Source organism: Pongo abelii, chromosome 10 (assembly GCF_028885655.2).
Source record: "Pongo abelii isolate AG06213 chromosome 10, NHGRI_mPonAbe1-v2.0_pri, whole genome shotgun sequence".
Classification (NCBI taxonomy): Eukaryota; Metazoa; Chordata; class Mammalia; order Primates; family Hominidae; genus Pongo; species Pongo abelii.
In genome coordinates this window covers 119,419,247-119,432,833 of record NC_071995.2, presented here as the reverse complement: position 1 = coordinate 119,432,833, position 13,587 = coordinate 119,419,247, and the positions used below count along the sequence as shown (strand labels likewise).

General features: G+C 44.5%; 1 protein-coding gene across 7 annotated transcripts in view; it reads right to left on the bottom strand.

The window, feature by feature from the left end:
- RNF10 (ring finger protein 10) overlaps nt 1–13,587 on the bottom strand; it is a 43,069-nt gene that overhangs the window by 10,153 nt on the left and 19,329 nt on the right. For all 7 annotated transcript variants that reach the window (XM_024256994.3, XM_054528322.2, XM_054528324.2 and 4 more), the window contains exons 4-12: nt 12,406–12,496; nt 9,685–9,869; nt 9,469–9,605; nt 5,886–6,046; nt 3,720–3,845; nt 3,167–3,443; nt 2,847–2,980; nt 1,601–1,718; nt 1,261–1,362 (exon numbers count right to left, since the gene is read on the bottom strand). In XM_024256994.3, the coding sequence (XP_024112762.1) occupies nt 1,261–1,362; nt 1,601–1,718; nt 2,847–2,980; nt 3,167–3,443; nt 3,720–3,845; nt 5,886–6,046; nt 9,469–9,605; nt 9,685–9,869; nt 12,406–12,496 (1,331 nt within the window). The remainder of the gene's footprint in view (nt 1–1,260; nt 1,363–1,600; nt 1,719–2,846; nt 2,981–3,166; nt 3,444–3,719; nt 3,846–5,885; nt 6,047–9,468; nt 9,606–9,684; nt 9,870–12,405; nt 12,497–13,587) is intronic.

Here is a 13,587-nt window from a genome sequence, read left to right as displayed (position 1 = left end):
TTTTTTTTTTTTTTTTTTTTTTGAGATGGGGTCTCACTCTGTCACCCAGGCTGGAGGGTAGTGGTACGATCTCTGCTAACCGCATCCTCTGCCTCCCAGGCTCAAGCAATCCTCCCACCTCAGCCTCCCGAGTAGCCGGGACCACAGGCACGTGCCACAACGCACAGCTAATTTTCTGAATTTTTAAAGTGATGGGGTTTCACCATGTTGCCCAGCCTGGTCTTGAACTCCTGAGCTCAAGTGATCTGCCTACCTTGGCCTCCCAAAGTGTTGGGATTACAGACGTGAGCCACCACACCTGGCCTGAATTTTTCAAATAGCTTCCAACAGTTGAGGACATCATACATGTGTACCCCCAAAGGTCTAGAGGATGCAGACAGAAGCTAAAACCCAAATTTACAATAACTGTCCTTCTATAATGTCTTTGTTTAATATAGTTAACCTTGTTCTAACTATTCATAATTGAGGCTGGGTAACAAACATGCGGGTTAATTATACTGTTCTACTTGTCTTGATATTTCCATAATAAAAAGGTTAAAACAAAAAATCCTCTTCCTGAAATATCAGTTTTCTCAAAGTTCAGGACATGTGCCAAACACCTACACAGTGTTGGGACTCCAAGTATACACTTAACTCCACTTGAGATATAAAATGTATGTTTCCATCCCATATGGAGTCAAAACACCGAAGTCCTTTTCTGGGCCAAGGACTCAGTTCCTTGTGTTCTAGTGGATAATGGGACCTCATGTCACACTAATCCCCTGGATTCAATGAAACTTATTTTGGAGAACCAGATCAAAAGGCTGTGCTTACTGCTATGAAAGATCTCTTAAATCCAACTTCCTGCACTTCCTAGTCTATCTAAGTTTCCATCTTATCAGACCCACCTGGCAGACTTGCTGCGTACAGCTGTCCCCTTTAATAAAGAGTCAGAGGTAAGGTCAGTGATCCAGAGGGCATGGGGGAACGATGGCCCCCAGCATTCTTAGCGAAGCCCCAATTCCCATCTCTGGAACACGTTTATATCACCCACTATTACCAAGGCTGAATTTCATCTTAATCTTTACTATGTGCTAGGCACTTTGACCCATATTAACTCATTATATTTGCAAGCAAGCCTATTAAGGAGGTGCGCTCATGATTCACATTCAAAAGTTGAAGAAAACAAGTGGCTACGGTCTGGCTCCCAGGTCCCAGACACAGAGTTCCATACAATGATGTACAGCAGTACTAGTCAAAGATGAAAGTTCCTGAACTTACACTTGCCCTGTTTCTTGTTCTCCTCTATCTCAATCCTGCGCTCTCGGCGGCGTTCCTCCCGAGCCTTCTTTTGGCGCTGACGTTTCCTCTTCTCAATGTCATCTGCGGATTGGTCAGGTTGTAAAGAGGTAGACCCAGGACAACCTGGTCATTACCTCCTCCCAGTATTAGCAGCTAAGCCCACACCAGTAGGCCCAGCTGGACTAGATGAACAGATGAAGTGTTTAGGAGGTACTAAGACTCATGATACAGTTCCATAAGTTTCCTCCCACACTGGGTTTCTAGCCACAAGAATCCCTGAACCCTACTATAAAGAGAAGCAGAGCAGGGGCGTTCTCACCTGAGAACATCTCTAGGGTTTCCTTAGAGACCACAGGAGGTTGCAAAGCCAGTTCACAGATGCTGAACTCACAGGTGAGTGGCAAGTGAGAGAGATATCTGTGACGCTGTCGAACATCCTACATTGGAAAAAGGACCAATACTCAACAAAAGCAAGCCTAACTCTGAAAGAAGGGGGTCCTAACCCCGATATCCAACAATATATACATAACACAGCCAGCACTGGGGTTGGAAACAGTAGTGCTCAATTATCCTCATTTTGAAAAGCCAAAGAGAAACTGTCAACCTACAGCAAGGTGGAATAAGCAACCAAATCCAGTTATTTTTGGTTTGTACTACAAAGGAGTGAACTGAGTCCGGCAACAAATAATCTAAAGCCCATCAGCTGTTTCTGATTTTTCAAGGGCCCACAGCTGAGGGGGACGAACAGAGACGATAAAAAGTTATTTGTTGGCAGAAAAACAGAACAGAAAAAAACCTGGGAACCACTGACAGAATTAATAACTGGGAAGGAAGATAAAGCAGATCTCCCTGTTGAAAGACACTTGGCCTGAAATAGTAGAAAATGAAGCCCAATTTTTTTTTTTTTTTCTGAGACATGGTCTTGCTCTGTCGCCCAGGCCGGCTCACTGCAGACTTGATCTCCTCAGCTCAGGTGATCCTTCTGCCTCAGCCTCCTGAAGAGCTGGGACAACAGGTGCACATCATCACACCCAGCTAATTTTTTCTGTATTTTTTGTAGAAATACCCTGTCTGGTCTGAAACTCCTAGCCTCAAGCAATCTGCCTGAGTAGGCCTCCCAAAAGTGCTGGGATTACAGGTGTGAGCTACCACATCCAACCCATTTATTTTCATTTCTATTTTTTTTCTGCACATGTTTGATGAAAAATTTATAGTACTCAAAGAGTCTAATTTTAAATCTTACAACAAATTTATGACATTTCTCCCAAGCAATAAGGAAGAAAAGAAACAAAAATAAACTGCATCTTGAATAAAAGGAAGAAATATCTACATCCCCAAACTACAATCAATGAACCAGAGAAGCAGGGAGCAGCACTAACTGATTTAACAGAACCCTGGCATGCTGAGGGGACACTTCACTTACAAAGAATTCACAGCACCATCATTGACAGAAGGACTAAAAATACAAAAACTAAAGGCCTTGAAGGTTTGTGAACTTAGGATGGCTAGGCCTACCTCAAAGAGATTAGGTTGCCTGACCCTCCATTTCTACAGGAAGGCCTCACCTCAGACATGGTGTAGCCAGCAATCTCCACCACAGTTGCTGAGATCTTCTCGGGGCTCCTCTCCAGGCTGCCGTACTCCCGCACGAGGCAGCGCACATTCACGGGGTGCAGGAACATGTGCTGTCCATCTTCCGCTGAGGACAAGGGGCTCTATCACACACCAGTCTTGGCCAGTCCCGAGAAGGCTCCCCACCCCTCCCCATGCCCAAGGGCTCAAGCCACCCAAGCCACAGGATCTAGTGGCGCTCCTCTGCTTAGAGCACCGGGTCACCTCTGAAACACCTATGCGGCAACCCAGTCCTCTCTTCAGGCACCCTCACCTTGGTAAAAGTAGTAACAAGGAGAGCTGCTGAGGCGTGTGAAGCCTGACTTGGTGATGGGTTCCTGCTGGCTGGACTCAGTGCAAATGGTCCCCTCTTTAAGATTGTCATCTGCTAACTCCAAGTCATCACAGGCCTCTGGCAACCCCTCAGGCTCTGGTTCAGACACTGCTTCCTCCTCTTCTACCAGAGGGAGAGCAAGAGGTCTAGAAGGAGTGTCCAGAGAACAAACTTCCGTGGTTTCTTCATCGAAGGCAGACAGATACTCCAGCACACCCTGTTGCAGCAAACTCTAGGTCAACCGAAAGTATATCTCCTGCTTTCCGAAAGCAATGTGGCAAATGTAGGCCTAAGAGCCAAGCTCCCTAGATGTTTATCTTAGCTGTCATGTTCACTGATTTAACACCCCTGGGGAAAGAACTAATAACAAGCATACAGAAAATACTCATTGTCCCCTCTTCTCTTGAGAAGGTTTAGATCTCACAGTAATGCCTACCAGCTCAATGGCAGCATTTGAGGAATGGCAGCCACTTAGTAACAGGAACACACTAACCTTCCTGGGTTGAAAAACAGACTCCTTCGCCAAGGGAGCCATCAGCACCAGTTGTTCCAGAGCAGCCACAACACCAGTGACCTCCCCTCTGCTTCCAGCCAATCCCGACAGAGCCTCTTCCCGAGTCTAACGCAGCCAGAGAGAACACCAGAGAAGGTTAAGTTTCCAGAAACACACTTAGCTTGAAGGGCAAGGGCTTAGAATGGCCTCTCAACAGGACCAAAAGTTAAAAGGCAATGAGACCCAATGGGAAGGAGTTAGGTGCTTAAATATCTCAACTTTGAGGGAAACAGGAAGCAAAAAGCATGCAATACCCACTAAAGGATTGGAATCTGCTTAGAATCTGACACTGGGGAGTGTAAATTAGTTCAACCATTGTGGAAAACAGTGTGGTGATTCCTCAAAGACCTAAAGACAGAAATACAATTTCACCCAGCAATCCCATTACTGGGTATATAGCCAAAGAAATATAAATCATTCTACAGTAAAGACACATACGGCCGGGTGTGGTGGCTCATGCCTGTAATCCCAGCACTTTGGGAGACTGAGGTGGGTGGATCACCTGAGGTTGGGAGTTCAAGACCACCCTAACCAACATGGAGAAACCCCATCTCTACTAAAAATACAACATAACCCAGGCATGGTGGGGCATGCCTGTCATTCCTGCTACTCAGGAGGCTGAGGCAGGAGAATCACTTGAACCTTGGAGGCAGAGGTTGTGATGAGCCGAGATCACGCCACTGCACTCCAGCCTGGGCAACGAGAGCAAAACTCTGTCTCAAAAAAAAAAAAAAAGAAAAAGAAAAACCAAATATCGCACGCATGTTCTCACTTTTAAGTGGGAGCTAAATGATGAGAAAACATGGACACATAGAGGGGAACACACACTGAGGCCTATCAGAGGGTGGAGGGTGGGAGGAGGGAGGGGATCATGAAAAATAACTAATGGGTACTAAGCTTAATACCTGGGTGAAAATCTGTATAACAAACCCCCATGACACAGGTTTACCGTGTAACAACCTGCATTTTTACCCCTGAACTTAAAAGTTAAAAAAAAATAAAGAGAATCTGACACTAACAACATTATACAAAAAACTTCCAGAACAGAAATCTAAGAACATGAAACTAACCTAGTTTTTACAAACTATGCTTAGACAGAGGTCCAGAGTACTAGGAAGGGTTTAGCTAACTCCACCTCAGCCTGGACAGCTCTATTCTGTGTAGCCCTTCTTATGCTTGTAATGGCATTTGAACAAATACGGCTGCAATGTATTACAGAAAGAAAGCAAAAGTTAAATATACAGGACTCTACCCAAGGAGCCCTTGGGAGTCAGGGAGAAGGGAATTCAAATACCAGCTGCATCCCTTACTAGCAAATGACCCAACCCAGGATTCAGTTTCCTCATCCATGAAAGGGGATAGTTCTACAACACTAGAAGCTTCAGTGAGATAAATGTGTATAGCACAGGTCCTATCAAATGCTGATCACTCAATAAATATGGGCTTCTATTGCTCTAAGCTAGATCAGTGGTTCCAGGAGTGTGGGCTGGGGATGAGCAGCCATCAGAATCACCCTAGAACTTGTTATATGCAAATTACTGAGCCTACTGAGCTTAACCTACGCAATCAATATCTCAAGGTGGGGCCTAACAACCAGTGGTTGTGATGCTTCAAGAATCCCTGTTGTGGAAGATGAAAGACCCAGGGAATTCTATTCTTGGGTAATTCTTGCCGTTTCAGGTACTCCTAAGGCATACTGGGCAGGCCATAATACTTTCTCCACAATGTCTCTCAAAACACCTCTAGAATAGAATCTTAAGTATTTTCCCAGAAAACAACTCTAACTTGCTTTAAGAACATAGCTAATCTAAAAAACTCCACTGTCACAATTAGTTATAAAATCATTTTGACTTGCTCCTTTCAGCTCTAGAAAGAGCTTTAAAAGCCCTAGGTTAAACCTTCTCTACTGTCATCAAACAAAGCCCAAAACAAATTGGCTTTTTTAGCCATTCTCTGCTTATTGTCTTAAATGTGGAATGGAACTAACTTAACCCCCAGCGTCCATCAACTCACCCCCGACAGAGTGAAAAGGTTTAGCATTTCTGGTTTTCACCAGAGACCACCGAGAGAGTGAAAAGGTTTAGCATCTCCAGTGCATCCTCTCACCTTGAGCTCCTGGATAGCTGCCTCAATAAAGCAGGACTCGGGAGTGTGCTTCTCCTCTGCCAGCTGCTGCTCTAGTGCTACTTTCTCCTCCAGAACTACCCGGTGCAGCACCTGCTCCTTAGAGGCCAGCAGCAACTTGGAGTACTGGCTGTGCTGTTCATCTATAAGAATGCCAGCAAGATCAAAGAAATGCAACACTCAAAGCTCATGACAGTGTAGCTAACTAGGAATTTTCAAATACAGCCTTTTCTCTGGGGTGAAAATGGGGTAATTTAGCATGAGTTCCTAGAAAATAATTTAACAATGGTCTTAAAATAAGGTCTGTAGCTCTGCTTTTGATATAAGAAACCTAAGAAACCCAGAGATGTAGTCAAAACTTTAGTCATGCATTTTTTTTAAAAATTTAATTTAATTTTTTTTTTTTTTGAGATAGAGTCTCACTCTGTTGCCCAGACTGGAGTGCAGTGGCGCGATCTCGGCTCACTGCAAGCTCCACGTCCCGGGTTCGCGCCATTCTCCTGCCTCAGCCTCTGGAGTAGCTGGGACTACAGGCACCCGCCACCACGCCCAGCTAATTTTTTGTATTTTTTAGTAGAGACAGGGTTTCATCGTGTTAGCCAGGACGGTCTCGATCCTCTGACCTCGTGATCCGCCCGCCTCAGCCTCCCAAAGTGCTGGGATTACAGGCGTGAGCCACCGCGCCCGGCCTAGTCACGCGTTTATTATTACAACATTGTATGTAATATCAGAAAAGCTCAAACCAGCCAGGCAGCGTGGCTCACACCTGTAATCCCAGCACTTTGGGAGGTCGAGGCGAGTGGATCACTTGAGATCACGAGTTCGAGACCAGCCTGACCAACATAGTGAAACCCCGTCTCTACTAAAGATACAAAAAAATTAGTTGGGCATGGTGGGGCATGCCTGTAATCCCAGCTACTCGGAAGGCTGAGGCAGGAGAATTGCTTGAACCCAAGAGGCAGAGGTCGCAGTAAGCCAAGATCATGCCACTGCATTCCAGCTTGGGCGACAAAAGTGAAACTCTGTCTCAAAAAAACAAACAAACAAACAAACAAAAAAAAACAGAAAAAGAAAAGCTCAAACCAACCAGGAAAACCAACAATAAAGAATAAAGAAATGGTAGACCAGCGCAGTGGCTCACACCTGTAATCCCAGTACTTTGGGAGGCCAAGACAGGAAGACTGCTTGAGTTTAGAAGTTTAAGACCAAGCCAGCTGGGTGTGGTGGCTCACGCCTGTAATCCCAGCACTTTGGGAGGCTTAGGCAGGTGGATCGCCTGAAGTTGGGAGTTCGAGACCAGCCTGGCCAACACAGAGACACCCCGTATCTACTAAAAATACAAAAAATTAGCTGGGCATGGTGACGGGTGCCTGTAATCCCAGCTACTAGGGAGGCTGGAGTAAGAAAATCGCTTGAACCCAGGAAGCAGAGGTTTCAGTGAGCCAAGATCGCACCATTGCACTCCAGCCTGGGCAACAAGCGCAAAACTCTGCCTCAAAAAATAAAATTAAAATTAAAAAACATAAGACCAGGCGGAGCATGGTGGCTCACTTCTGTAATCCCAGCACTTTAGGAGGCTGAGGTGGGCGGATCACAAAATCAAGAGATTGAGACCATGCTGGCCAACATGGTGAAACCCCGTCTCTACTAAAAATACAAAAATTAGCCGGGTGTGGTGGCGCATGCCTGAAATCTCAGCTACTCAGGAGGCTGAGGCAGGAGAATCTCTTCCTGGGAGGCGGAGATTGCAGTGAGCTGGGATTGCACCACTGCACTCCAGCCTGGCAACAGAGTGAGACTCCATCTCAAAACAAAAACAAAAACAAAAAATGCAAACACAAAAAAAAACAAAAACAAAAATTAGCCAGGAGTGGTGGCAGGTGCCTGTAATGCCAGCTACTCTGGAAGCTGAGGAAGGAAAATCATTTGAACCCAGGAGGTGGAGGTTGCAGTGAGCCGAGATCACACCATTGCACTCCAGCCTGGGCAACAGAGCAAGACTCCGTCTCAAAAAAAGGAAAAAAAAAAAAAAAAAAGAGTAGTTCAAGAACAGCCTATCAACATAGCAAGACCTCATCTCTGCTAAAAATCAAAATAAAAAATTAACTATACCACCATGCCCAGTTAATTTTTTAAAATTAAAAATATATAATTTTAAATTAAAATTTAAATTAATTAATTAAAAGTAATTTTAATTATTTTAATGAGTTTAATTAATTAAAAGTAATTATTGCCACTGTACTCCAGCCCGGGTGACAAAGTGAGATTCCATCTCAAATAAAGGGTTAATGACATGATGGTATGTTCATTAATGAAAATTCTGTGGACACTAACAGTGGTTTTCTTGGCTGGGCACAGTGGCTCACGCCTGTAATCCCAGCACTTTGGGAGGTAAGGCGGGCGGATCACTTGAGCTCTGGAGTTCGAGACTAGCCTGCCAATATGGTGAAACCCCGTCTCTACTAAAAAATACAAAAAAAATTAGTCGGGCATGGTGGCAGGCGCCTGTAGTCCCAGCTACTCGGGAGGCTGAGGCACGAGAATCGCTTGAACCCGGGAGGCGGAGGTTGCAGTGAGCCAAGATCATGCCACTGCACTCCAGCCTGGGTGACAGAGCCAGACTCTGTCTCAAAAAAAAAAAAAAAAAAAAAAAAAAAAGTATATATATATATATATATATATATATATATATATGTAAAATAAAATAAAAATAAAATTTATCCATCTTTTATAACATCTATCATTTCAGCCTGGTTCAAAAATCCACCCATACCTGAGGATTTTTTTTTAATTAATACACATTTTTAACGTTTTAAGTTGTTAAACATTTAAACAGTCAAAATCACTAGGAAAAAAATATTACACACACATATTTACCACCCAAATGAGAACACATAATCCTTCAGACAGATGCACATCTGAGAATTTATAAAGAAATTATCCTATATTTTCTTTTAAATAAAAGGGTTAAAACTTTTGGATTTTTTACATTTACTTCTTCAATCTATCTGGAATTAATTTCATGAATGGTATGAAATAGGAATCTAATTTTATTTTTTCCTTAGGGAGAATCAATTGTTTCAATACCATTTATTGAGAAATCTATCTTTTCCCCAGAGACTGAAATGCTATTTTAATTAAATGCTCATTTCTGCATGAAACACAGGGAATACATCTCTGGCATTCATTGTGAGCACTTATCACACTCTTTTTATCCTAATGGCCAGTCTACCAGTCTGTCTCTTCTATCGGACTACTGAGTTTCTTGACGACAGGCATCAAGACTGGCTGACTACAGAACCCCTAAGACTGGGCACAGTGAAAGACACTATGCAATAAAACCTTGTAAAATGAAAAATTAGGATGTATATATTAAACAAACTTGACACCAATAATTAATTTACTCTCTCTACAAACCCCACCCTAACCTACTGGAATCCTATGACTAATTTGAACATGCTAGATGTGCCCTGCTCAAAAACTTAACTTTCTGACGCTTAGATATATTCAATCACCTTAAAGAATGTACCCAGGACTATTTGTCCCCAAAATTTAAAGAACTCACCTCCTAGATGAATGGGATGGTCTACATTCATCCATTTGGATTTGGGCAAAGCCACCAACACCCCTTTCTCCCTCTTCATCAGCTGCATCGTAATGGTATCACCAACAACATACTGATGTGACTCTGTGGCAACAACACTGAAACATGGACATTTATATGTAGCAGGGCAAGGAGTGAACAGACTGGGATCTAACTGAGTAAATGTCTCAATCTCACCTCTTGAGATCCTTCTTATGCACAGAACTGTAACAGATGGGACATTTACTCCACGTCTTCTCACTCAGTGAAAGATAGTGCAGGATGCATGCCCAGCAGAAGATGTGTCCACAACGGGTTATCTTGGCTGCAGTAGGTGGATAGAGGCATATGGGGCAAGATGGCACTTCATGGCTACAAATGCGCTGAAACAAAATGCCACCAGAAGGTTCACTGCTTTAAGAATTGATTAGGGACTGTCAAAGTTTTAGGCCTCTCTACTCTCTCAACCCCATCTCTCTCATCTCTATCCCTGTACATCCTTATACTCAACATATCTTCCTAAAATTGTTTAACAATCTAGGTACATGTATGATAGTTTTTTCTTTTTTTTTTTTTGAGACGCTCCGCCTCCCTGGTTCACGCCATTCTCCTGCCTCAGCCTCCCTGGTTCACGCCATTCTCCTGCCTCAGCCTCCGGAGTAGCTGGGACTACAGATGCCTGCCACCACGCCCAGCTAATTTTTTTCTTTTTTAGTAGAGACGGAGTTTCACCATGTTAGCCAGGATGGTCTCGATCTCCTGACCTTGTGATTCGCCCGCCTCGGCCTCCCAAAGTCCTGGGATTACAGGCGTGAGCCACCGCACCTGGCTTTGTATGATAGCTCTTTAAGCAAAGCATTAAGGAAACCATAATAACCGTTAAATATAATAAAACTAATACACAACAGGTATTTTGGGGGTTCTACATTAAATAGAAAAAAATGACAAATCACTATATTCCCATTTATAAAAAAACTTAATACGTATGCAAAGGCCTACAAAGGGTCTAGAAGTAATCTACCAGTAATTTCCAACAGAGAACACATTAAAAAGACTTCACTTTATGTGACTAATTTTTTTTTAAATAAAACTTAAGTTTTTATGCTATGTCATTCTCAGATGATTTTATACATTTTCACAGTAGTGAGAGTTCAAGCTTTTTTTTTTTTTTTTGAGACAGAGTCTCACTCTGTCGCCCAGGCTGAAGTGCAGTGGCGCCATCTCGGCTCACTGCAAGCTCCATCTCCCGGGTTCACGCCATTCTCCTGCCTCAGCCTCCCGAGTAGCTGGGACTACAGGCACCCGCCACCGCGCCAGGCTAATTTTTGTATTTTTAGTAGAGACGGGGTTTCACCGTGTTAGCCAGGATGGTCTCGATCTCCTGACCCTGTGATCCACCCGCCTCGGCCTCCCAAAGTGCTGGGATTACAGGTGTGAGCCACCACGCCCGGCGAGAGTTCAAGATTTAAGGTCAAAAGCCACTGCTCATAAAGAAAAAGTGCCCATCATTTTGAAATTATTCTTCTTCAACAGATACCCTACTAGGACCAACAAGTGGATACCTAGAGTTTATAACTTCAGTAGAAAACACATCAGTGGCTTTGAAAGTGCAACTGAAGCTGGGCGTGATGGCTCACGCCTGTAATCCCAACACTTTGGGAGGCCGAGACAGGTCGATCACTTGAAGCTGAGAGTTTGAGACAAGCCTGGACAACACGGTGGAATCCCGTCTCTAATGAAAACACAAAAATTAGCCAGGCATAGTGGTGCGTGCCTGTAATCCCAGCTACTCAGGAGGCTGAGGCATGAGAATTGCTTGAACCCAAGAGGTGGAGGTTACAGTGAGCCAACACTGCGCCACTGCACTCCAGCTGGGGCGATAGAACAAGACTGTCTCAAAAAAAAAAAAAAAAAAAAAAAAAAGGCCAGGTACAATGGCTCATGCCTGTAATCCCACTACTTTGGGAGGCCGAGTCGGGAGGATCATCTGAGGTCAGGAATTCAAGACCAGCCTGACCAACATGGAGAAACCCCATCTCTACTAAAAAAAAAAAAAAATACAAAAAAAAATTAGCTGGGAGTGGTGGTGCATGCCTGTAGTCCCAGTTACTCAGGAGACTGAGGCAAGAGAATCGCTTGAACCTCGCAGGCAGAGGTTGCAGTGAGCCAAGATCGCACCACTGTACTCCAGCCCGGGCAACAAGAGCGAAACTCCGTCTCAAAAAAAACAAACAAAAAAAAGTACAACTGGACCAGATGGAGTGGCTCACACCTGTAACCCCAACACTTTGGGAGGCCAAGGTGGGTGGATCACTTGCAGTCAGGAGTTCAAAAACAGCCTGGCCAACAAGGTGAAACCCCATCTCTCCTAAAAATACAAAAATTAGCCAGGTGTGGTGGCACATGCCTGTAATCTCAGCTACTCAGGAGGCTGAGGCACGAGAATTGCTTGAACCCTGGAGGCAGAGGTTGCAGTGAGCCAAGATCATGCCACTGCACTCCGGCCTGGGCAACAGAGTGAGACTCTGTCTCAAAAAAGAAAAGTATAACTGTGTGGCTCATTCATGTGCCTACCTGCCACAAGGCTGAGGCCTACTTTGATAGTGATTGCTACGAATGGCTGCCAATGAAGCGATGGCCCTGTAATGAGCCCAACCCAGGTCAGGAGGGTAAGGAATTACTACTTCCCAGCTTACACATCTTCAGATCAGAGCCTTTCATACAGCATCCCTACAGGCCAGAGCCAATTAGTCACAAAATGGACTCCAGGAAGAACCAGGAACTGACCTCTGGGAAACATCTATAGAAAGGCCAGGCAGAAAAGGGTATCAAGCGGTGAACACAGCCAACAGCTGCTGCATCACCACAGTGCATTTAGTGCTCCCATTCATAGCTTATGGGCTTGGCTGAGCTACTCACCACTTGTTCCACAAAGTCCCAGTTAACTAATGTATCAGGATCAGCAAAATGAGCTGTGTAGTCTTGGTCTTCAGACACCACAAATTGGCAGCTAGAAATAGGAAAGAAGACAGGAAAAAGCTAGACTGTCAGGATCTACCAATAAACCCTCAGCAGAAATTGTCATCTATTCACTTAGAAATCAAATGCAGGCCATTAGCAGCCCTGGTTCATGAGGCACTGCACTAGGACCTCAGCCTCAGTTCTGAGCTCCGGCTCTGGAAAGAACCCAAAGACTCAGCAGGCAGAAGTCTAAATCCATGAACTGTTTTCTTCTGCTTCCAAGTCCAGCCAAATTCCCTGAAGGCATCCCTTGAATTAAAATTAACCTAGACTGTGACTCCATCAAACAGCAGTAAGCCAGATTTCCTCTCTCACCCCTTAGAACCCCAGAAAATGGCTAGTCTTCAAGACAGTTGAAAAGACTGTTCTCGGCCAGGCACAGTGGCTCACACTTGTAATCCCAGCACATGGGGAGGCCAAGGCGGGTGGATCACTTGAGGTCAGGAGTTAGAGACCAGCCTGGCCAACAGGGTGAAACCCCATCTCTACTAAAAATAGAAAAATTAGGCCAGGCACGGTGGCTCACGCCTGTAATCCCAGCACTTTGGGAGGCCAAGGCAGGCGAATCATGCGGTCAGGAGATCAAGACCATCCTGGCTAACATGGTGAAACCCCGTCTCTACTAAAAATACAAAAAAAGTTAGCTGGGGGTGGTGACACGCGCCTGCAGTCCCAGCTACTTAGGAGGCTAAGGCAGGAGAATCACTTGAACCTGAGAGGCGGAGGCTGCAGTGAGCCGAGATCACGCCACTACACTCCAGCCTGGGTGACAGAGGGAGACTCTGTCACCAAAAAAAAAAAAAAAACAGAAGACTGTCATCACTATCTGAAACCAGTTCATCAGTTCATATAAAGTACAAAATGGTTACTTCAGTCTAGATCCAAGGTCAAATCTTAAATTATGACTAAGGCCACACAAAAGGACACAAAAGGGGATCATATTTGAGCAAACGTATGCCAAGCACTTCAACTTGTCATTCAATTGTCCCTTAAGAAATTTTCTCTTCCTGGTTGGGCGCCGTGGCTCATGCCTGTAATCCCAGCACTTTGGGAGGCCGAGGCGGGTGGATCATGAAGTCA